This window comes from Macrobrachium nipponense, chromosome 7 (genome assembly GCF_015104395.2).
Source record: "Macrobrachium nipponense isolate FS-2020 chromosome 7, ASM1510439v2, whole genome shotgun sequence".
Lineage (NCBI taxonomy): Eukaryota > Metazoa > Arthropoda > Malacostraca > Decapoda > Palaemonidae > Macrobrachium > Macrobrachium nipponense.
In genome coordinates this window covers 51,522,758-51,546,645 of record NC_061109.1, presented here as the reverse complement: position 1 = coordinate 51,546,645, position 23,888 = coordinate 51,522,758, and the positions used below count along the sequence as shown (strand labels likewise).

General features: G+C 35.8%; 2 protein-coding genes across 5 annotated transcripts in view; one reads left to right on the top strand and one right to left on the bottom strand.

Annotated features, from left to right (window-relative positions):
- The window catches only part of LOC135217350 (head-specific guanylate cyclase-like), a 999,777-nt gene that overhangs the window by 98,577 nt on the left and 877,312 nt on the right, over window positions 1–23,888 (top strand). For 3 of the 4 annotated variants that reach the window (XM_064253181.1, XM_064253184.1, XM_064253179.1), the window contains exons 1-2: window positions 4,517–4,648; window positions 14,405–14,560. The gene's annotated coding sequence lies outside the window, so the exon portion shown is untranslated. Of the gene's footprint in view, window positions 1–4,516; window positions 4,649–14,404; window positions 14,561–23,888 lie in introns of those variants that run through there. The other variant, XM_064253180.1, reaches the window with a different exon arrangement.
- LOC135217352 (uncharacterized) lies at window positions 283–20,666 on the bottom strand. Its single transcript, XM_064253185.1, has 7 exons — window positions 20,498–20,666; window positions 12,400–12,530; window positions 9,549–10,549; window positions 5,489–5,663; window positions 4,785–5,024; window positions 1,810–1,962; window positions 283–627 (listed from the first exon to the last, which is right to left on the bottom strand). The coding sequence occupies exons 2-7, from the start codon at window positions 12,491–12,493 to the stop codon at window positions 566–568; spliced, it is 1,725 nt and encodes a 574-aa protein (XP_064109255.1). The 5' UTR covers window positions 12,494–12,530; window positions 20,498–20,666; the 3' UTR covers window positions 283–565.

Here is a 23,888-nt window from a genome sequence, read left to right as displayed (position 1 = left end):
GGAACCTTGGTGAAAGAAAGGAAATGTCCTTTGATCGTCAGTTGAGTCTTTTACTTGGAGGCCCGTGGCAACCACCCTTTTCATGCTTGCTGAGTGCAAAAAAAGAAAATGGCTGCATCTTTGCTGCTTTGCGTGATATACTCTACTAATGGCGCTGAATTTTATATTTGCTAACAATATCATGCAGTGCTACTGACAAAAAAGGCACCAAAAATACAAGTGAGAGTATATACAAAAATTGCTGTATTCCTAGGATAAAAACTCCAATTCAGATCCGTGACATAAAATCAGTCTTGTGCAAGAAACACATTTTATTTATAAGTCAAATATAGAAAATAGTGTTTCACTGATGTCCATAATTCATACAGAAAATAAATCCAAAATTATAGTATTCATAATTCACACAGAAAATTAATCCAACATTATATTGCAGTGCACGAGACTACGTTAACTGATATATAAATAAACCTGTCCGGATCTTTGCTGTCTTGGAATGGAAGTCAGCGACTTGGATGTTCTTATTCTTTATATTGTAAAGAGAGTCCAGCCTTCAGCCTCCGGATTGTTATGTATGTACGAAGTCTTCTACGTCAGCTTCTCCTTGATCTGTGGGTTTTTGATATTCCCCTGAAAAGCAGAGAGCAAGACTAATTTCGATGTACAAGAGAAAACACACATCTTATATTAAATTCTAGAAACCTGGGAAGAGTAAGGAAACAAGAGTAAAACGTGTGTAACTTTCACAAAATCCAAATGAAGTAAAATTATACGTTTTGTCCATTATGAGCTCGAGATTTTTTTCTATTTACGAATACGTATTAAGCCACAAATTCGCTAAACGGTTGGATAACACACATAAAGAGAATTATATAATTACTAATGACTTTAAGGCTATCCAAGATTTGAACCGTGGCCTTTAGTTCAAAAATAACGCAAGACAGCGACTCTGACCACTTGGGTATTATGAGAGATGTAAAGTTGACAACGGTTCTACTTATTGAAGCCGAATTCCTGTCATGTACTTTGAATCGATATAAGCACATCACCACCATGGGCCGATTGTATTTGAGAATTTTGTTCATTCATATACTTACAGACATTATATATATATATATATATATATATATATATATATATATATATATATATATATATATATATATATATTATATATATATATGTATGTATGTATGTACAACTGAATCACGAAAGTTTGGAACGTGATAAATCTATAAATAAAGATATAAGCTACTTCGTCGCTTATACCTTTATATATATATATATATATATATATATATATATATATATATATAATATATATTATATATATATATGAATGTCTCTACTAGTGAATAACTTACACCCAAGACCATTATAACTGGTCATTACCTCTCGATGGTTCAGTGGTCACCAGAAATCGTTGTCTAAACCAAGTCAAGTTCAGATTATTAACGTAAACGCTTGTGTATTCATGTGATTTCATTTTTTTTTTTACCACACTTGGATAAGACATTTTCTTCCTGTTTTAATGCATGAGTGTCATATTTACGTAGAGAAATTCATGTATGGATGAGTTTAGTAGCAATGCTGCTCACTATCTTGTACTTTAATCGTATTAATCTTCAAGATATCACGGCTGCATATTTTTCCCCGTCTCTAATTTGGCATTGGAGTGTTAACAAGATTAATATTTTCACTCTTTAAGACATTAATTTTCAGAATTCAAACGAAAGAGATGGTTTAAGCTAAAGAAGTTTCAATAGTATTCGGGAAGGTACAGTATTACATTAAAAAACTAGAGATACTCACCTTGTGTGTTGCTTCTGAAGCATGTGCGGGACAAATGAACAATGACGTACGCAGTTGCGTAGAAAGAGACAATGAGGCCCATTGTGAAGAACGCTCCCGCACCCCCAAGTTTCTCTAGTAGCACTCCACCTCCGAAAGACCCTGAAGATTTTCCTGTGGATGAATGACAATGTAATAGTAAAAGATACATAGCGGTCTTTTGATTTAGACCCTGAAACATCCCAGATTGGAATGCAAATGCTTTGTTTACTTGAAACAATTTTTTTTAAGGAATAAGTAAGACGAATCCCAAAAACAGGAGAGGTGTTCAGTTGATTGATCAAGAGACATACAACAACGGAAGGTTTGATAGCTGTAGACAAGCATGGATGCATGCACGACGAGGGTGCGAGAGCTGTTTGTTTGATGTACAGTAATTATTTCGGAATTTTGAAACCAATGTGAGTGATGTGTTTCAAATAAAGTAAAATTGTTCGCAAAGCTTAAAAGTACGGAAAAATAATTGTCATGTCTCCTTATGAAACAAATGGGTGCCATTTGAAGTAGGATGAGGATGATGTATGGTGAGGTGAAAAGTTATTAAGAAGATGGAAATGACAATTAATTAAGAATGTGCAGATTGTAAATGCCTCGGTGGGCTGTTAATTACAATCAGACCACTGGGCTGGTTAACAGTTCTCCTAATGTTCGCCCAAAGGTATAGATGATATTACTTGGCAAGGAACCAATTGGTTACCTAGCAACGGGACCTACAGCTTATTGTGGGATCCAAACCACATGATATCGAGAAATTAATTTCTAATCACCAGAAATAAATTCCTCTGATTCCACGGTGGCAGAGCGGGGAATCGAACTCTGACTACCGAATCGGTAGGCGAGCAAGTCAACTACTCTTCGAACGAGGAACTATATATATATATATATATATATATATATATATATATGTGTGTGTGTGTGTGTGTGTGTGGTGGTGGAGAGGAACCGAAAAATGTAGGTGCAGATTTATCCAGTATGAACGTATCAATGCAATGCTGAATAGGTAATGTTTGATGCTTGCTAATGGAAATGTTATTAGTTGAAACTCTGAGTTATAAACTGTTTTTCAAGGGGAGAAAGATTTAGAAGTTCAAAAGCGAAGAGGATTGTGTAATAAATGTAATGATAGTAATGTTGGTCGACTCCTACAGGGATTTAGAAGGAAGAGGACAGTGTCAACTCTGCAATTGTGGAACAGAATTTTATAAATGAACGAAAGTATTTATAGTTGGAATACGGATTGTCCTGAAAGAGGTGAAAATTGATAATTGAAAGCGTCCGGATAAAAAGGGAAATTGTTGAAATGAAATATCAGCAGACCACTTGCAGAATAAGGAAAGTTGGAAAAGCGAGACTTGTAAAGGTGCTGAGATGTAGCAGATAGAACAGGTGATAAGAAGGTTGGTCAGAAGGATGTGTAAATTCGAAACATCTGAGTGGAAAGCTGTTGGAGGACGCAGAAGTGTCAAACAAGGAAGGGCCTTGATGTCAAAGATCAATGAGGTAGTACATCTAATTCCTTCTCATTTTTTTATGTACATTGTGACATTAATTTCAGTGTGCAAATAAAGGAATTTGATATGATGTAATGTGGCTTCTAGTAGGTGAATTATGTGTTTGTGAAGCTAAGGTTGGCACTTGTTTCTTAAAAAAAAAAAAAAAAGGGGGGGGGGGGGATAATTGTGCCATATTTTAATGTAAATTGTTGCATTCGGTACTGAAATTCTGAAGGTCGCTTCTTGTTCCTTATTTTAAACATATGAATTCGCCAGCATCATAATCCGTCATTTTCTTACGTTAATAAATCATATATTGGTTAGTACATAGTTTACTGAAAATTATCATTTCTTGAAAATTACTGTGAAATATCTACCGTTTATTTCAAAGACCTGGCAACTTCGTAGGCTGACGAGTGACGGCTGGCCGTTGACTCAGTCTGTCTTGGAGTTTGGGAAAGTCCACGTCACGTGAAGTTTTGTTTAAAAACAAAAATGGCTTCAGACCTATCGCCGAGGATGGAAAATGGAGCATCCTTGGCTATGTGGTCGGAATAACAATTTTAAAGCCTTTTTTTTTTTATCTCTCTTTTTTTGCCACCTTTTTTTTTTCAATTTCTTATGGTGGTATAACCGATGTAAAACGGCATGGCACTGGAAATCACCACATCAGCATTGATCAAGTCCAGAATATACAGAAAACTATAGTACATCGATTTTTTTCCTTTTTGCCACTGAAGGTTTATCTGGCAGTGATTCAGACTCAGTAAATAATCTGACTAATTTATTCAATAGTGGAATGTTCTTTATTTTTGTAAGATGTATTTGGCAATCCTTTATGAAGACACGGTAGTTTTTTTATTTTTTACAGACCATATATATATATATAATATATATATATATATATATATATATATATATATATGGGAAAAAGATTTACTAATCATTAAACAGCCATGGAGATGATAATGTTCAACTCGCCCATTTCTGCTGAAAAATTTCTTTTTCGCAGAGCCTTTATAGGTAGGTTCAGGGTCACTTGAGGTTTTGCCTTGTTAGTGTCACCTCAGTTGTTTCTGGTGGACAATTTTCTCCATTTTCATTTCATCATCTTATATACAAAATTGTCCAGCATTTCATTCTTCCTCTCGGCTGTCTCTACAATAAAATCTTTTATTCCACAGTTACTTTATCTAAAGAAGATACGCCTGTGATTAAAAAAGAAAAGTAAAAATAAAATACTTGCAAGTGGACTGCAGATTCAAGAAAGAGTATGAGGATGGTGTGGAACAAGATGAAACGCAATGGTGAGTATTATAAGGGATAATCTTGCTATTTAATTTAATGTAACGATTTCAAGATATCTCGATAAGTGTCACTTGCAAAATCGGACTGAGGAGGCGTGTCAATCAATATAGGTACCTCGAAAAACTAAATACTTACCTAGTGTAAAGAATGCCATGGCAGTGCTCTGCATTGTAGCTTGTGAGCCTTGTGGAGCCAGAAGGTTTGCATAGGAAACCATATTTGCAAAAAAGACGCCGAAAGATAAACCGTGGAAGAGATGAGCCGCAAGGAAAACCCAAGGATTCTTGATGAAAGAACACAGTAGAAGTCGAAAACCCATCGCCACAAGTGTCAGGGAGAATGTGTGCACATTGGAGAGCAGTTTGATGATGTATGCTGTGGATGCAGGAGAACACAGGCGTCAAGGAATTTTCTGTTATTTATGAAAACTTGCTACTGCTTAACTTCAGAAACAAAACTAATGGCAAATCATGCTCTCTTTATCACCTAGCTTTTTTGTAATCAGGATCGGCTTCGTATTTCCTTGATGTTTGCTTCTGTTTTCGTTTGACTACAAGATTTTTGTGTGAATATTTCGGAAGACTTCGGTGGTGGTGTATGAGAAGGAAGGTTAGAATTTCTGGTTATTAGATACAGTTCGAGCATGACCCAGAATCATTTAAAGATATATCTAACATTACAGGAGAAGTAAGTTCAACCAGGTATCCGCTAAGAAATTGATCGTCATAATTATGAGTTAGAACTCAACTTAGGATTTATGTGGATGTGCATCATTTAGTACCTCCTATGGATATTATAATCACGAAAAAAAGCTTATGGTTTCAGAACTAGTTTCCTACCGGAGAAAAACATGAATGGCACCTCTCCTACAAAGCAGTCCATTCCTACACAGAGTCCTTGTAGGAGATTCAAGTCCGAGAACTGAGGGTCCCATCCGAGGGCCACACTTTTCAAGTAGATGAACTCAAAGGTCCATATGAAGCCCATCGCTGACCCTTGAATAAAAGCTGTGGCCTGCAACAACAACAACAACAACTTTCTATTAGAACTGAGAACAAGCATGTAGTAGATCCGTTTATATTCCATTCTCAATTGATACATTCAGACGGACTGATCTTTGAATTTTGTTAAAATATATATGTAATGCAAGATTTATTAAAATAATTTTTCTTGAAATTGTTCATAAAAGAATCAGACACTTTTATTAGGTACTATATATCGGGGCGCGCGCGCGCAACACACACACACACACGTACATTTGTCCTACAGAAACTTTCTCTCAATGGTCATAAGGAACTTTGTAAACTACAGATTCAATGTGTTCCATTTTGATGGTCATTAATATGAGCACTCCCTATTGTTCTCTGATAGAAGAGAAAAAAAGGCCGTGTATGTTTGATGTATTTCACTGGTCATGCTCTCAATGCCCTCCACGTAAACGAGTCTTGTTTTGCTGGTAAAGTCCAGTTTGTTTTTATGCTCATGGCTTTGGTGTCGAGTTGGCTGGGGGAGAGTTGTTTACAGTAAATATCAGATTCAGTCTAGTAACCTCGAGAACAGAAAAAAAATCTGTCCTCAAGGTTACCTACACAAAGAGTAATATATCAACTATAACCCATTCTCCATTGTTTGTTTGTTTGTTTGTATGGTGCTTTACGTTGCATGGAACCAGTAAGGTTATTCAGCAACGGGACCAACGGCTTTACGTGACTTCCGAACCACGTCGAGAGTGAACTTCCATCACCAGAAATACACATCTCTCACTCCTCAATGCATTCTCCATTGTGATGAAGGCCGATGTGTATTGGCAGAAATATAGTGGTGTATTAGAATTGCTTTGTCTCTTATATGGGCTTTTCAAGAAATTGGGTATTGCACACAGACACACACACACACTGTCGCTTCCATGATGATGTTAAGGCCCTTCCGTTCCAATGTCTGTTCATGCCATCTATCCACCACTTTAAGGTCCTCTCATCCACTTTACTTCCGATGAGAGGAAGAGGGACTGTGGGTGTTATCTTCATGGTAAGACAGCTATTGGAAAAGAGGATAAGAGGGAAACCAGAGCTCTATTGTGCATTTATAGACCTAGAGAAAGCATATGTAAAGGCGAATGTTAATAAAACAGAGGTTTTTTGAGCAGTAGGGAAGATAAAGGCAGAATAGTAATGCAAGAAAGAAGAGGCTCGATTATAAAACAAGTGGAAAAGTTTAAATGCCTAAGATCTACTTAGAGCCAAGAGGGAGAATGTGAGACTGAAGTTGACAGTAAGATAAAAAGCTGCGTTGGGGAAGTGGAGAGATGTATCTGGAGTATTATGTGATGAGAAGATGCCAATCAAACTAAAAGTCAAGATCTACAGCACAGTGATAAGACCAGTGTTAATGTATGGACAGTAAACAATGGCTCTAAGAAGAAAAGAGGAAGAAAAGCATGAGAGAACAGAGATGAAAATGCTGAGGTGGTTTATGAGAAAATCGCTGCTTGGGTGATTGGAAAATGTCAAAATAAGTAGAGCAGTCTCAGTAAAGATTACATAGGTGATAAGAGAGGCAAGAATGAGATAGTATGATCATGCGTTGAGGATGGATGATGGGGAGGAAGCGAGTAGGGCTTGGAAAGAATCTCTTGGAGGAAGAAGATCGAGAGGGAGACTGGGAATTAGATGGTGAGATAAAGTGATGGAAGATATGGAGGGAAGAGGTTTGGTGGAGGATGATGCCTTTGATAGAAGGCAGTGGAGGAGAAGGTGCACCAGGCAACCGACCCCTTAATGTAGGGATAATGATTCTCGGTCATTCCATTGAGGAGTGAGAGATGTGTATTTCTGGTGATAGAAGTTCACTCTCGACGTGGTTCGGAAGTCACGCAAAGCCGGTGGTCCCGTTGCTGAATAACCACTGGTTCCAGGCAACGTAAAAGTACCATACAAACAAACAATGTAGGGATAACGGTGGGAAATGGGAAAGAAGAAGAAGGTCCACTTTACTTTCGATACTTCTACCCTAAAGTTTTCTTCTTTTTTTTTCCAACGAAAGTCTACCTTTTTCTAAATATGACCAAACCTTTACGCAACACTGATTCATCTTTTAACTTATGCTAACCTCTCGCTTGTTCACGTAATTCACATTTATTATCCTTATATTTCTACGTAATTTTTTATACTAGGTAATAATAATTTTGTCTCAACATCCACAACCTTTTTATCTCCATTTCACAAAATTTTTACCATTCCAACATCATTCTAAAAAGGAAAACTGACACAATAATCCTTTGCCCATTCAAAATTTAGCCTCCTTAGATACTCCTCTTCTCTGTCAGATCTTTTGCCTACAAACTTCCTTGTTTCACCTATTCTGTAACTCGCCTCTTGTTCTTATTTCACCTCTACATGTGTCGCCATTTTTAGTCTTGGTTACTAAAACGAATGAAATTACTTCTGTTTGTCCATCAGTTATATGAACATTTATTGCATGATATCGCTTCCATTTAAACATTAAACCTTAATCTTACTCATGTTTCCTGCGAAATTCCTCCTCTTTCAATCACTTACCAACTTTATCACTATATTCTGCATTTTGTCTGTTTTAACTCCAGCCAGCATTCTATGATATCCAGCCATCAGCTATTCCAATGTAAATCTCTGTCAAATGTAGCATATCATTTAAACCTTTTGACTTGTTTATGTTATTCTGGAACTTCTTACACAACTGTTTCATAAATGAACTATGAACAGCACAGTCAGTATCCTACCATTCAGCTTTCAGAGTAGTGATTCTCCTATAAGTTTTGAAGTTACCTCTGTTACCTTAATTGTTACACAAAGACACCAGCTGAGAACCTTTCTCTCATCCAACATACCTCAAAATACTTGATCAGCCACCTTAATCGCATTCTCACAACCTTACTGAAGCATCACACTTGTAATCCATGGACTTCCAAAACCTTTTTGTTCATCAACTTCGCAACTGCCTAGTTTTTTCCAAAACCTTTTTGTTTTTCAACTTCGTAACTGCCTAGATCCTTAAAAATAATATCTCAGATTACCACGATCTCCCTTTCACTCTTACGTCATACAGATCTGCTTTTCACCTATCTTTTAACATTTAACAAAATCCTGAAAAATACTATATAGGGTCAGGACTTCATCCTTTCAGAAAATTTGCTTATCAGTAATTTTTTATGCGTTTATGCCTCACCTGTACTATCGTAAAAATATGCTTGGTCATCTTCCTATTTTTATTGTTATCCTTCTCTATCTCTCTCACTTTGTTTTTAACTAATAGTTTATCTTCTTGTATAAGCGAATATGATCTATTCTGGCATATAATTGCACCTCAAATTATGTTATGTTTTCGCCAAATCTCATTTCATCGCGATACTTCCTCCAGCATTTTATCACTTTTACCTACCCTCAGTGCTTTCTCTCATTTCTCCCTAATTCCTTACACAATCTCTGAATTTTGTGTACTTTCACTGCAGTGTCTGTAATCCTAGCAAATTTTTTCCTTTCCTTACATGCTACACTTCTTACAGACACATCTTTGCTCAATATTTAGACGACTGTTATTCGATAGTACCTATGGTGATATTGCTAAGCACAACTCTGATGTCTATTTCTTGGTATTATTCCTCTGTATTTTTTTTATCTAGAGAAAGCATTAAATGTTAGTTTCAAAAGTCACGAACAGTTAGGATTTCTGAATCAAAGTGTATCTCACCTCACCAAGATTTTCAGAAGAAAGTTGCCTGAATTACTTTTTCCAGTTACATTTGGTTACAAAGGGGATGCATTCAGCTGTTATGAGACTTGGATTAATTATACAATCATTACATCCATTCTGTGTTTGCATAACTAGGCGAAAAGTAGGAATCTGATGGTAGCAATAACTTACCAGCATCGAAACAAGTGGAAAAGACAGACTGATGCTTTGTGGATTTGGTCCTTGCTTCCCAGGAACGTTAACTCTAATAGTAGTGGTGTATATGAGATTGAAGAGTAGGAATACCGCTGTAATAATCATTGCTGGGGTGTAATTGATGTCAGGCTGGTTTTTGGAGACGAGATTAACGAGGCCCCCCATAATCGCACCCATTACACCCCAACCGAGAGCTCCAAACATTCTGGTTTTTCCATACATATGGCGATCCTTCCCAAGGACAACGAAACACATGGTATCAGCCAGTGAAGAAGAGGCATCGATGCTTACGTAGATGAAAATTATGCAGATGGCGTTTAGCCAGAATTCACTTGTGGCTAATAACTCTAACACACTGATAGGTTCATTTTCCAGTCTTCTACAGTCATTTTTGCACAGAAGGTAAATATTTTTATCACAGGCTACTTCGTAATCATCATATGATAAGCCAGTGATGTCGTTCTCGGTAACTGTAATACATTTCTCACTTGAATTTTTGCTAAGTTCAGAATTATTTCTGAAAAATAAACGTTCTCTCTCAATATTTATGCCCACTTTCTTTTGACCCTCAGCAAAACACTCAAATTCCCATGATTCCTCTCTGGAGCTTTGTAACTCTCCTTGACCATTAGCACAAGAAAGAAATGAACTTAAATTATAGCTTTGGAGCTCACTGAAGCACAGCTGGGGTGAAATAACATTCGTGAGGCACTGAGCAGAGAGAGAAGATTCAAATGCTGGATCTGTGGACTGTGGTAATGCTGGGAGGAAGAAGAACATGGTGTAAGATGATGCCAAGAGACCACATATTCCAATAAGCAGTAGTCGGTGCACCTTATAAACATCAGCTAATGAGCCAAAGATGACATTGCTCAGTGAGCTTACAATTGTATGGGCAGTCCATATGATCCCTACCCCTTTGGCTGAAATACCACGCTGATTGGCCATGGGAGCTAAAAAGGAGAGAAATGCAGATCCTGAAGGGAAAAAACACTTATTTTAAATTTTGCTATAAACAATGAACATAGTATATAAGTACACTAATAACTAAAGACCCTGCTTACAAGTAGGATGCTATTGATTAATATATGCTTCGATTACTATGTTACCTTCACAAATCTTTTATTGATATTATTTTCAACGCTTTAGCCATTGACTATGAAATTAAGTTTGTTAGGGTAAAGAGTAGTGAAAGGCACTTAGCACTACGTTAAGACAATTCACTGTAATTAAAGTCGATTTTTTTAAACCTGGCAAACTTGCACTTAGCTGCTTGTCGCTGATTGGATGAATGTCGTGTTGTCTGAATCTCTGTTTTGTTTTCTCTCTGTTTCAGAATTGTGATTATACGGCCATAGATTGAGATAAGAGCCAAATTATGTAATGTTATGTAAATGTCAGTTGTAATAAACTTAAGTATTAAGAACTTACTTACCAAATTATTGTATAATAGTTAACAGTTATGAAACAACACTCTCCGAAGCTGTAGACTTTAAATATGTTTCAAACGCATGAACTTTAATGTTTAAATTTCTAGTGCAATCATGCCATGGGTTGTTTGAAAAAAAAAAAAAAGCCATATTCATTGTACATTGCTGATGTATAACGCCTAAGGCCCCGTCCACACGGCCGAGCTTTGCTCGACGAATTTTGTTCGATGTGACATCAGAAGCGGAGAAACTGTGGTAAAGTTCTGACTTGGAACAGCCTCGGGGTTGACAGAAAGTTGACGTACTCTCAGCGGGAGGTTCAAATGCGGGTTGTGGTGTTCTTGTCTTCATAAAATAATAAAGATGTTTATATATCATAATGTTCATTTTTTTCATTTCAAAACTTTAGTTGCTGTTGCTGTCGCCTTAATGATTTCTTTCATTGTCTTGCTAGGGCCCTGTGAAGTGAAACATTGAAAAACATTCATTATTATATTACGGCACTGACTGGTAAGCCAGCAGCATGTATATGCCTGGTGTTTGAAGTGCCTTCATCTCTGCTTTGTTCCATATCGTCTCTTGTGGCCATGGCTGAAATAGGTGAAATCGACGACAGTGAGCCAACTGCTCGATAGCCGATTCTAAGCTGATTGATGATGGCGGTGTGTGCAGCAGACGACAACTCGCCGGCTGTTACTTTCTCAACTCCTCCATTCCATATGTTCGGCAAGCTTACATTTTGTACGATAGTATTTTGTTCTTAGGCGTTATACAACCTTCAGCAATGTACAATAAATACGTTTTACTTTTTTCCAAACCACCAATGGCACGATTGCACTAAAAATCTAGCTAGAAATTGAAACAAAGTTCATGCGTTTGAAACATATTTCAAGTCTACAGCTTCGGAGAGTGTTGTTTCATAACTGTTAACTATTATATAATAATTTGGTATGTAAGTACTTAATACTCAAGTTTATTACAACTGTTATTTACATAACATTACATAATTTGGCTCTTATCTCAATCTATGGCCGTATAATCACAATTCGAAACCGTGTGAAAACAAAACAGAGAGATTTGGACAACACGACATTCATCCAATCAGCGACAAGCAGCTAAGTGCAAGTTTGCCAGGTTTAAAAAAATCGACTATAGTTAGATACATCCATACCAATTTATCATCCCATTTTGTATGTCATTGAAATAACCTGCACAGATATCCTAAAGCTGATAGCCTCCAGTCCCTCTATAGGAAAAAACTTTTAAGAATTTTTTTTAAAGAATTTCCAGCGCATTTGATATAAGTTCTACAAAATAAAAGGGAATGCTGTAGCATTAAGAAGTATACTATTACTACTATTGCCAAAGTTGTGATGCAAATGAACAGGTGAATTTACCTCCATTCTTGAAAAAATAATGGACCTTGAAAGGCAAAAGGGCCTTATTTATCTTGAAGATCTCCATTTTCGAGTGTCCCGCGTGCCCTTTCATCCGTTATGGTTTAACATCCGGTGATATATATTTTCTCCTGAAAGGAAAAAAAGTTATTTTATTGTTTGAAAAATACCGAGCTTGGATGAAACTATTGATTCTTAAAATATAACATGAATATGTATTTTAAAGCGATATTTTTTCTCTGTTACTGTAGAAACTACCTAGCTGCTTTAAAATCATAAAATTGGACACATCAATGGAATTAAGGTCATTCATGCCTGACTTGTGTCAACTGACTGGAACAAAGGGGAAAGATTTTGTAATATTTCAGCGGTACATATTGTTCATGTGTAGTACTTTGGACTGTAGGAGTGTGGTACAATGATGGAGCTGTATCTAAAATGATTTTGTCAGAGAAAAAAGGCATTGAGAAAAATTTTAGAAGTCTGTTGGCAGGATAGTGAAAATTGTGATACCATAAGGGATACTGCGGAATTTCCGTATGTAGATAGGTATTGACGAAGGGAGATGGAGTTAGCATGGCCACCCCCGGAAGAATAGTACACAATAGTGTCAGCTGAACAATTTTCGGCAACGGAGACCTTGGAGACCCGAATCTTCTTGGATGAGAACTTCCCATGTGGTAGGGGTGTAAGAATATTACTTGCGTAGGTCATGGGTGTCGTAAAAGGCTGTGCCCCCCGCCAGTAATTGTGGAAACTGCTGCCTTGCAGGTGGACTTTTAGTCAAAGGCAAGACCCACTGCCAGTAACTGTGGTTGATGACAGCAAGGGCAGGTGGTCTTAAAAACCCCTTTGCCAAACAATAATCCATGTCTGATATTGTAAGGATGATGCCTTTGATAGAAGATAGTAGAGTAGGCGCATCAGGCAACTGACCCCTTAATGTAGGGATAAAGTTGGGAAGGAAGAAGATCTATTTGGATGAGAACTGTGAGCCAAGATGCTGGAGAAGGGTGAAGCTTCGTGTAGTTAAACGCTGTGGATAAATATCACAGGCGTAATTTCCCCCATAGTCTTTTGTGTCGCTTTGCCCTAGAAACGATTATGATGAAGATGAGTGCGTGTGTGAATTATTTGTTTACATTTTTCTGCTTTGTTGAAACATAATGACTTGATAGTTTCCCTACAGGAATTAATTGGAATGATTTTTAGCTGTTTAGGACTCTCTCTCTCTCTCTCTCTCTCTCTCTCTCTCTCTCTCTTCTCTCTTCTCTCTTCTCTCTCTCTCTCTCTCTCTCTCTCTCTCTCTCTCTCATTCAACTAATTCCACCAAAAGACTTCCTACGTGAGCAAGCATCCTATTATAGGATACAAAGTTCATTCTAGACGTGACATTGTACTTTACAAGTTAATTGACTATTTCTGGTTACCGAACCTCAAGGTGCAACCTTGAACCACCTCTCAACTTAAGGTACGATTTATATAGGTAAGAATTTGAAGAAAGATTTTCCTCCACTTGTTTTTATACGGATAGATTATAGAATGTTTACACATTCTTGAATTTATATCGATCGATAGGAAGTTTTAACACATTCGTTTGTTGCATTTCTTCTGGTTAATCGTATAAACGCTTAATACGCTTTCTTTCATGTAGGTTTATTTTTGGTAATAGATTTTATGAAACTAATAAATTATTATATATATTTTTTCTTGTATTTCCAAGTGTGCTCATATTCACTTGGAGTAAAGTAAAACCGTATAAATTGTTAATAATCTTGTATTTAACGAACACTATATCACAAACTGAGACAGAGAAAAGAAACCAGATAGAAGACAAGTATAGTAAAATGAAGACGAAACTGGCAGTGATAAAACAAACAAATCAACCAACATAAAAATACACAAAGTCGCACAGTTCATAATATTTTAAAATATACACTGCTATGACACACTAAAGTAAAATTTCTGTACTTTTAAGTTTTTAAAAGTATATTCATAATTGCAGGCGACTATGAAGCTGTTCAGTGGAAAGGGAGTACAATATATCTTTTTATACTGATTGACCGAGCAAAGAAGAAGTATTGGCGAACATCAAGGCATGCATGATTCATAGCAGTGGAGAGACTTGTGTAATGGGTACCAGGCAGGTGTTCTGTTGGAGGTAAGTGTGATGTACCTAATCATGGCTTGTTGTTTTATTGAAAATGCTATGAAGTGGATGTTACCTTGCCGCGGCACTCGGTCACTTAGTTGCTATAGAGCAAATTTGCAACGTTTAAATACGGTTTTTGAAACGAGAATAATCTATTTTTGATGCTTATGATAATTTCTCTATTTCGTGAAAGTTGTCTGTGAGGTGCGAGGATTGTTGGGCTCTTTTTAAAGATCGGTAGTATTCTTTGGAAGTGCAGACACTGCGGTAATGCAGTTCTTTATTGAACTACAACTTAAGGGTGCTAGGTGGATTACATTTCGGTATATTTAGAGAAATGTATATTTATCAACTCGATAGAGTTGAAGCTGCTATTGCATCGTTTACATAGTGAGTTTTACGTGCGTGGCAGTAAGACAAATATAATACTTTGTGAGGCAAATCTCAAATAAACAGATTTAATAAGAATGTTTGAACAACTACTGTCATGGTATCTCGTACGATTTTCAGTCGGTAACTATCTGTAATTCACGATAGCTATTCATATTGCTTACATCACCAGGTTGTCAAGAGGAATGTGGGTATTCCGTGGTTTTGTTGCTCAATTTTAACTTGGTCAAAAACGCGACAATCACTTTGGAATCATCCTTTACAATTGTAGAAATTAATAACCAAGACTTGCTCTGAAGGTATTCATTCAAAACGGAAGGTCCACAGAAGTTATACCAAACTGAAGCGTCACACATGAATTTGCCCTTTTTATACAGTTTTCAAAATAGTCCGTCATTTCCGACCCCAGTTAAATGCAAAAGTAGCCGACGAGCTTTATGTAAGTGCCAATAAAGTGGAATCACTTATAGTCAGTAAGAATGGTAAATATTTATGTGTAGATTTTTCATATTTCCATTTCATTCTCAGTTTCTTTGACCACCAAATTGCACTAGATTCCCCAAAAAGTTGTTTGCACATCTTTCGTGAAATTGTTTTCCCTGCAGCAAACATTCTTTTCCCTGATTTTTTTCAGTGCCTTTCATTAAGTGACATTACCTCATAATTAACGGGACGTTAAAAGTTGTGTACATGCATTATAACCACAGCCGTTTTAAGGTCGAATACTGTGAAGAATATACACAGGACTTGTACATAAAATTTACACATAATGACTCAATAGTTCTCCTATTAAGAGATTTGTAGGTGAGAGGCGGCATTAACTTAGACCTCTCGTGATAGCCTTGTGGGTAAGCGCGCTAAATGCTTGGTTCCGTGGTTTGATCCTTTGAGCCGACGAATTTCTCTTCAACTCAAAAAATTCCCCTTCAGTTAACATATATGAAATTTTTTTTAATTCCGAGGTGGAGCGAATTAGATATGCAGGACATTTGTAGCTTAATACTTATATATATATATATATATATATATATATATATATAGATATATATATATATATATATATATGTATATTATATATATATTATATATATATATATATATATATATATATATATATTATATATATATATATTATATATATTATATATACCTACATATATATATATATATATATTATATATATATATATATATATATATATATATATATATATATCTAATATATAATTAGTTCTGGTATCTTAGACACGAAGACATGTTATTTAGTTGTATTCCACATAGGGTAATGAAAAGTGTTTTTGTGAGAATACGCCCAAAAGTTTCGTCCTCCACTGGACCTCTTGGTGGAGCGTTTGTTAAGGAGAGATAAAAGTTGACAATGTATGTAGCCTAGAAAGGCCTAAACTCTTAAACATATGGAATACCGTTACCAAAAGGAGAAGAAACTTGGAAATCAAAAACCAGCAGTTTGAACTTAAAAACATTCAACAGTAAAATAATACAATGAAATAGGAATATTAGTTGAACAAATGAAAAATCCCAAAATATTACGAGAGATAGTATGCAAATGTTAATGAAAGTATATTATATGATAGTTAATTGATAACATTACCTAGTTTGTACTGACATCTCATGACATGTAAAATAAAAGGATCTAATTTATATTAACCAGGCGATAAATTAAGTAGTAAATATGTTTACCATATCCTGATTATACCCAACGTGTTTACTTCTGTAAATGCTAGGCTTCCCTATTTGTATGGTACTGTTAAAACATATAGGGAGGGACCTACAAGGAAGGCCGCTTGCAGGTACTGCGATATCCGATTTTCAAGTTTAAGATAAATGAGGTTTTAAAACAGATCAATCAGGAAAATACAAAAGATGATTATAATCTTGGATGTTGAAAGTCTGTTCACTCATGTACCTGTCAACGGCGTCTTAGATTTGTTAAACAGTGAACTAAATAAACATGTCATATCTCTGCCTAACCATGTCATTTTGGAACTAATCAAACTGTGCGTGTTTTACACTTGTTTTATTTTCAATGGAAATTTTAACCGACAAAAATTTGGAATGCTAAGGTTAATTACTTGTCCCCACTATTATCAGTGTAGAATAGAGAATTCGATTATGGCAGATATTATTTTCTTGGGGAGATATGTTGACGATGTATTTGCTGTACTGAAAACTTATACTGACATGCAGAAGATTTTAAGCGATAACAATAATTTAGTTCCCTCCGTAATTCATTTATTCATTTTTGGATGTTACAGTTGTGAGGTCAGTTATACGTTTTAGCTTACAAATAACAATCTGATAACTAACAATTACTCCTCCCACAATTTTCTTTAGGGCATATATTATTTGCAGCCCAGAATTTATCAATGAGGAATTAGAATTTATATACCAAGTTTGTATTAAAAATAACTTTAAATGAGAAGAAATTGATTACAGCGTGACGATAGCAAGAAAAACATTTTACTCATATGAGGAGAAAAACAGAAAGCTGGATTTTATATCTTTCCCCCACCATCCCACATTAGAGTCTATAGTCTATCCCCACAGGTTACTTGGTTCTAGTGCAACATTTTCATATCTTAGCACCATTGGTAAAAATCTAATCGTAATTGTCCAGAAAGCAATGAAGGAGTCATTTATAAGTTACCATGGAAGTGCCGTAGTTTTTTATATGGGACAATCAGGGGAGGCACTCGAAAAACGTTTTCTAAATCATAAATATTACGTAAGGACAAATGATACAATGAATGCTTTGTGTGTTCACAGTATTATATGTAATTTACCAATTGACTGGTTCAAGTCAAAGATTTTATTTAAGCACAGGTCTTGCCGAAAGAAATTTGATAGAGACAGCTTGCATTGTTCACAGCAAAGGAAAAATAATTGTTTATCGCTTGGTTTATATAAATTAGATCCTGTTGTTTTACATGTCATGAGATATCGGTACAAACTGGATAATATTATCCATTAACAATCACATAATATGCGTTTGTTAATATGTAATTAGTGTTATGCTGTTTCAAATGGACGTATTACCTCGTGTGATATTTTGTTATTTTTCAGTTGTTCAACTACTACATATTCTTATGTTATTGTATTATTTTACAGTTGAATGTTTTTGGTTCTGACAGCTAGTTTCTGGTAACGGTATTTCATATGTTTAGGATTTTAGGCATTTCTTGACAACACATATTTTCAACTTTTATCTTCCCTTAACAAACGCTGAAAGAAGAGGTACGTTGGTTGGCGAAACGGTTGGGCATATTCTCACGAAACACCTTTCAGTTTCCTATGTGGAACACAGCTGAATAAATATACACACATAAAAACACTCTTTTATATGAATATATCTACCTAGTAACCCTCGGTAGTTTCTTGCATTCGGGTTTTACACGACCTTGCGCAACAGCTCGAGTGTTAACTTGATAGCATCGTAAACAAGACCAACAAGATTAACTTGTTCTCCATATTACATTTAAAAGAATATTGGATATCGCCTTTTACCTAAAAAATAATGTTGTTACGCAACCACAGGGTTATATATGATCAACCCCACGGTCCAGACCGTGATCAACCCTATGAAAACTACTGCTTACGCATAAAGGTCTCACCGTGACTTCTTTCTGTGAGAATTACAGCATTAATCCGGCAAAGGAAATGCCGTCGAGTAATATTCACGTTTCATAATCGTTTGGTTAGCGAAAGATGAGCTGAGAAAGCTTGATATGAAAAGTTTTGTCAGCTTATAAAGTCAGCTTAGAAATCCCCGTTGAATGTGCGAGGGTCAAATTCTTTTCCAAACAAATTTCTCTTGGGAACGAGAATGGTCTGTCATTTTAATCAGAAGAGAATAAAAATGTCTTTCATTTTCGCTTTGTTATTTCTCAGTCATAGTTTCCCTCCTAATGAAGTTGGCGTAGAAAAGCTTCTGGCAGCGGATAACGTTAATTCTTTCATGCTAAGCCAACTCATACCTGCCCTTCTCTTCCTTTGTATATTCCAGTATTATATTTTTACTGATGTTCTTGTCTGGGTGGCACCTACACGTGTAGCCAAGCAACTTCCAATAAGTATCGTTGCTGCCAGTCTTTTTGATGCTTTAAGTACTACCGCAGCTGAACCTTCTTTTGATTGGGGTTTCTCCGGATTAATTTTTAATCAGAATGTTTCAGCGCCTCAGCGGCGTGGCTGGTATGGTATTAGAGTCCCACCTCGGTGGTCGCGGGTTCGATTCTCGGCCATTCCATTGAGGAGTGAGAGATGTGTATTTAAGGTGATAGAAGTTCACTCTCGACGTGGTTCGGAAGTCACGTAAAGCCGTTGTTCCCGTTGCTGAATAACCAATGGTTCCATGCAACATAAAAGCACCATACAAACAAACAAACAGAACGTTTCAAACGAAACTTTTCAATGTTTCGACTATCTGGAAACCTAACGTAGTAATATATCTATTCTTGATCTATTGAGAGCAAGAACTCTGTAAAAGCACTGGTTACACAATGAACATATAATTATTCACGTTCCTAATATAATTAGGGGGGTGGGTTGGGGGAGAGGTGCGCGTTTGTATTTGTCTTCTTCTGAAAAGCTTTCAGTCCAAAGTAAGAAATGAACCTCGATGCTGTCCCTGTCTGCGAAAACCAGGAATTCGAGGACTACCTATAGCTCCGAGCCAGTTTCTATCTGCAAGGAGACAAGCTTGGAAATCGTAGTAGTACTTCTGTTTCGGCTTTTCCGTTACTCGTACAAGATCACGTTTTCCCAGGGGCAACATTATTACCTCTTAACTGTGAAGCCCGATTTTTTAATCTTCCTGCCAGTTCTGATGATAACCATTGGGTTAGTAGTACCGTCGGACTCGCAATAAAAGAAAGAAACTTCTTTTTGGAGTTACCAGTTAGTGATAGTTCATCTGTTGGTATTAGGCTCACCACGTTCAAATAATCTCTATTTCGTCTAATTCTTCATCCAGATAAACTAACAATCATCTTTTTCCGAAGGGCATTCCGACTGATGAAATGATGCTTTAGGGGTAACTCCGACAGTTTTCTCAAAAGAAAATTTTGAGACCAACTTATACAGCAGTGATTCTCTTTTCTAATTGTTTTTACACACGCTTCATTTTTGTCATAAGAACATCGAAATTGCTCGCAACAATTTAGCACCTAGACCTCTGGTGAGCCCACCACTGCTCTTTACACATGATGTTTTCTGTCAGTTATTGATCGACAGCTCCCTCGTGTTCTAAACAAAACACACTTCTTTTATTCACACAGCCTCATCTGTCACGAAGTCTTTCTACTGAAAGGTTCGATAAACTCCTTCCCATCTTTCCAAAGAAGAAAAGGGCGGAAAATTATGCATATTTGTTTATTTGGAGTTACTATGAACTCACAATAATTTCATTAGCTTTACAATATCTAAATATTAGCGAGGAAACTTGTTACCTTCACGATCTTATATCCTACTAATCACTCGTCTTAATCCAATTCTAAAGTCATTAAAACAACTGTAAAATAAAAAAGCAACGCCATACCAGTATTAGAGCGACGACTGAAGATCGTACCGGCTGCTCACTGCTTCTTATCTTTGGTAAGATTCGAAAGAACTGAAATGGATGGGGCGTGGGCGAGGGAGAGAGAGAGAGCAAGCTCCTGGGAACGTGATGATGTACTCGTTGCTGCTGATACTCTGAGGCCAGACAACTGTTCAGCTATCAGGCAGAGATTAAGTGTTTATGCAAGTACCGATGCCGCCTCCTTGTGTAAGATACTATCAATAACACGTATCTATACACGATTTTTGTGCCTGCATGTACGCAAACATAGCCTGGGCACTTACAACATCTGTCAGTGTTACATTCGGGCACAACAAGGAATTCCTATTGAAAAGGAAATTATATTGTGAGTTGATAGCAATGCTAAGAGCAGACGATTATCCAGGAGATGTAAAGTGTTTTAGTATGAGAACGCCCATGTTTACGGCCTTGCATAACATACCATCAGTAACGTTATATATCCTTATATATATATAGATATATATATATATATATATATATATATTAAATATTTACTTGGCGTATTTGTAATTGTATGCATGCAAACGGAGAATGTACAAACATATATCTTTAAGTGTATATATGCTGTACAGAGGGGGTTTCATTGCAATAATAATAGTAATAATGAAAATGGTTGTCAGTTAAAGTCTAATTATAATGTGCAAAGATTGATAATGTTTGAATAAATCAATATCCCCATATATATATATATATATATATATATATATATATATATATATATATATATATATATTTATATATATATATATAGGTCATTTAAGTATAAATCCATAAATAAAGGTATAAGCCCCGAAGGAAAAATAATCAACGGAGTTTCTGCAAGATCTTTCGGCTCGACGTCCTTTACTCTGCTGAGTAAAGGACGTTGAGTCGAAAGATCTTGGAGAAACTCCGTTGTTTATTTTTCCTTCGGGGCTTATACCTTTATTTATGGATTTATGGATTTATCACGTTCCAAACTTTCGTGACTCATTTATATAATATATATAGTATATATATATATATATATATAATATATATAGTATATATATATATAATATATAAGAGATATATGCCACGAAGGAAAAATAAACGAATGAGGATCTGCAAGATCTTTCGACGTTAAACGTCCTTTACTGAAGCAGAGACTGACATAGATACGGGAAAAGACAATACAAGAAGATTCGTATAACTGACAGATAGGGATTATAAAGAGATTAGTACCTAGAATCCGACACACCTGGAAGATGAAAATCCTTCCCAAACAAGCATAAACAATGGGTGCAATTAAAGGTTTAAGACAATCATCTCAGATACAAGGTCCAGACAATTAAAGGATTATAGGTGACAGCTATTCAGAACTTGGTAAACAAAACCATATTCACAATACATGACAGACATACATTACAACAAAAATAATAACTCTAAGGCAACTGATTTTTATTTAAGTCAGTAATTATATCTTTGAGGTCATTCTTAAACATGTTACAGATACAAGGGTCTAAATGAAAAAGGCCACGACTAACATTGAAATTACAATGAAAAGTAAGTTTGATTAAAGCGATTCTAAAAGATTTCGTGATAAGACATCTCTTGACCTTGCAATTACTGAACTACCATTCCCACTTTATTCGTGGTTGTTTTCACTTAAATGAGTGAATATTGCATTGGATTTTTGCCCAGTTTTTACAGAATATTTATGCTGGCTTAGCCTTACTTCTAGGCCTTTGCTAGACTGTCCGAGATAAAATGAGGGACAATCCATACATGGAATTTTATATATGTTGTTGCTTTCTTTGGGGCCATTTTTTATTAACATTCCTTTTAGTGTGTTATTATAGGAAAAAACAAGGTTGACATTAAAAGCTTTTAACAATGATTTAATGGTTTCAAATCCGTTAAAATAAGGCAAACTGAGAATGTTCTTAGAATTTTCTTTCTGCGTGTTACTTACACTATAAAACTTTTTGCGGGCTTTATTATAACAAATGTCTAATATATGTGAAGGATAGCATAAATCTTTCCCTATTTTTCTTATGTATTCAAATTCTTGATCCAAATATTGTGGACTGACAATGCGCAATGCTCGTAAAAACATAGAGAAAAAAATGATATTTTTATGTTAAGATGGTGGCCTGAGAAGAAATGAAAACATAAGTTAAGTTGTTGGCCGGTTTCCTATAAATACTGAATTTACATTGAAATGGTTCTCTATGTATCAAAACATCTAAGAAAGGGAGGCAACTGTCTTTCTAATTCTAGAGTAAACTTAATCGATGGTACCTGGTTATTTAATTTAGAGAGTAAATCATTTACATCAATACCGACAGGAAGAACAGCTAAACAATCATCAACGTAACGATACCACTTTACAGGAATTAGGTAGGTAGCGTTTTTCAAAGAATTCCATGTACAGGTTTGAGATTAGTGGTGATAAAGGATTTCCCATTGCCATGCCAAATATTTGTTGATAAAATTCACCATTGAATATAAACTTACAATCACAAATGCACAAACTCGTGAGTGAAATAATGTGACTTATAGGTAGAGGTAATTCATGCTGAGTTAGTTCATTAACTAAAGATATTCTAAAATAGAGGATATAGGGACTTTAGTAAAAAGAGAACATACATCAAAACTAACGAATCTATCAGTAGGGCAAAGAGCAATTTTGTTTAATTTATCAACTAAATCTAGAGAATTATATATATGAGAATCGGAGATGGTTCCAAGTAACGGGGACACGATCTTAGTGATATTTTCGAAGTTTTATATGAAATTGAACCAACCTTACTGATAATAGGCTGCATAGGGTTATTTTCTTTGTGCATTTTGACTAATCCGTACAATTAAGGTAGTGAAGGAGGATTTTGACTGACAATTTGCCTAGTATACTTTTCACTATGCTATTGAAGTTTTTTTATGACTTGATCAGGGGATTTTTTGTTAGTTTTTTATAAGTCACATCATCATCCAGTGGGGCTTGCATACGTGATATGTAGTCAGCTTTATCTAAAATTACTATGCTATTTGACTTATCAGCTTTTGTAATATGGATAGTATTGTCCTTTTTAAGATCGGTCAAACTTTTCTTATAGCGAGCAGGGAAGTTACTTTCATGCTTACATTTATTTGGCAGCTCCGTAAACAATACCTTTAATCATGTCAACATGATTTTGAGGAAGATCACAATATTTTTCAAATTTACTTGGGGATAACGCAATCATTAAAGCAGAAGGTCTACTTGTCACAAAGAAAGATAAACCATATCCAAGCGCACTCACAACATTTTCACTTATTTGTTTACTAGATAAGTTAACAACACAATCTTGACGTGCAGAATTAGTCCAATCACTGCTATCAATAAGAT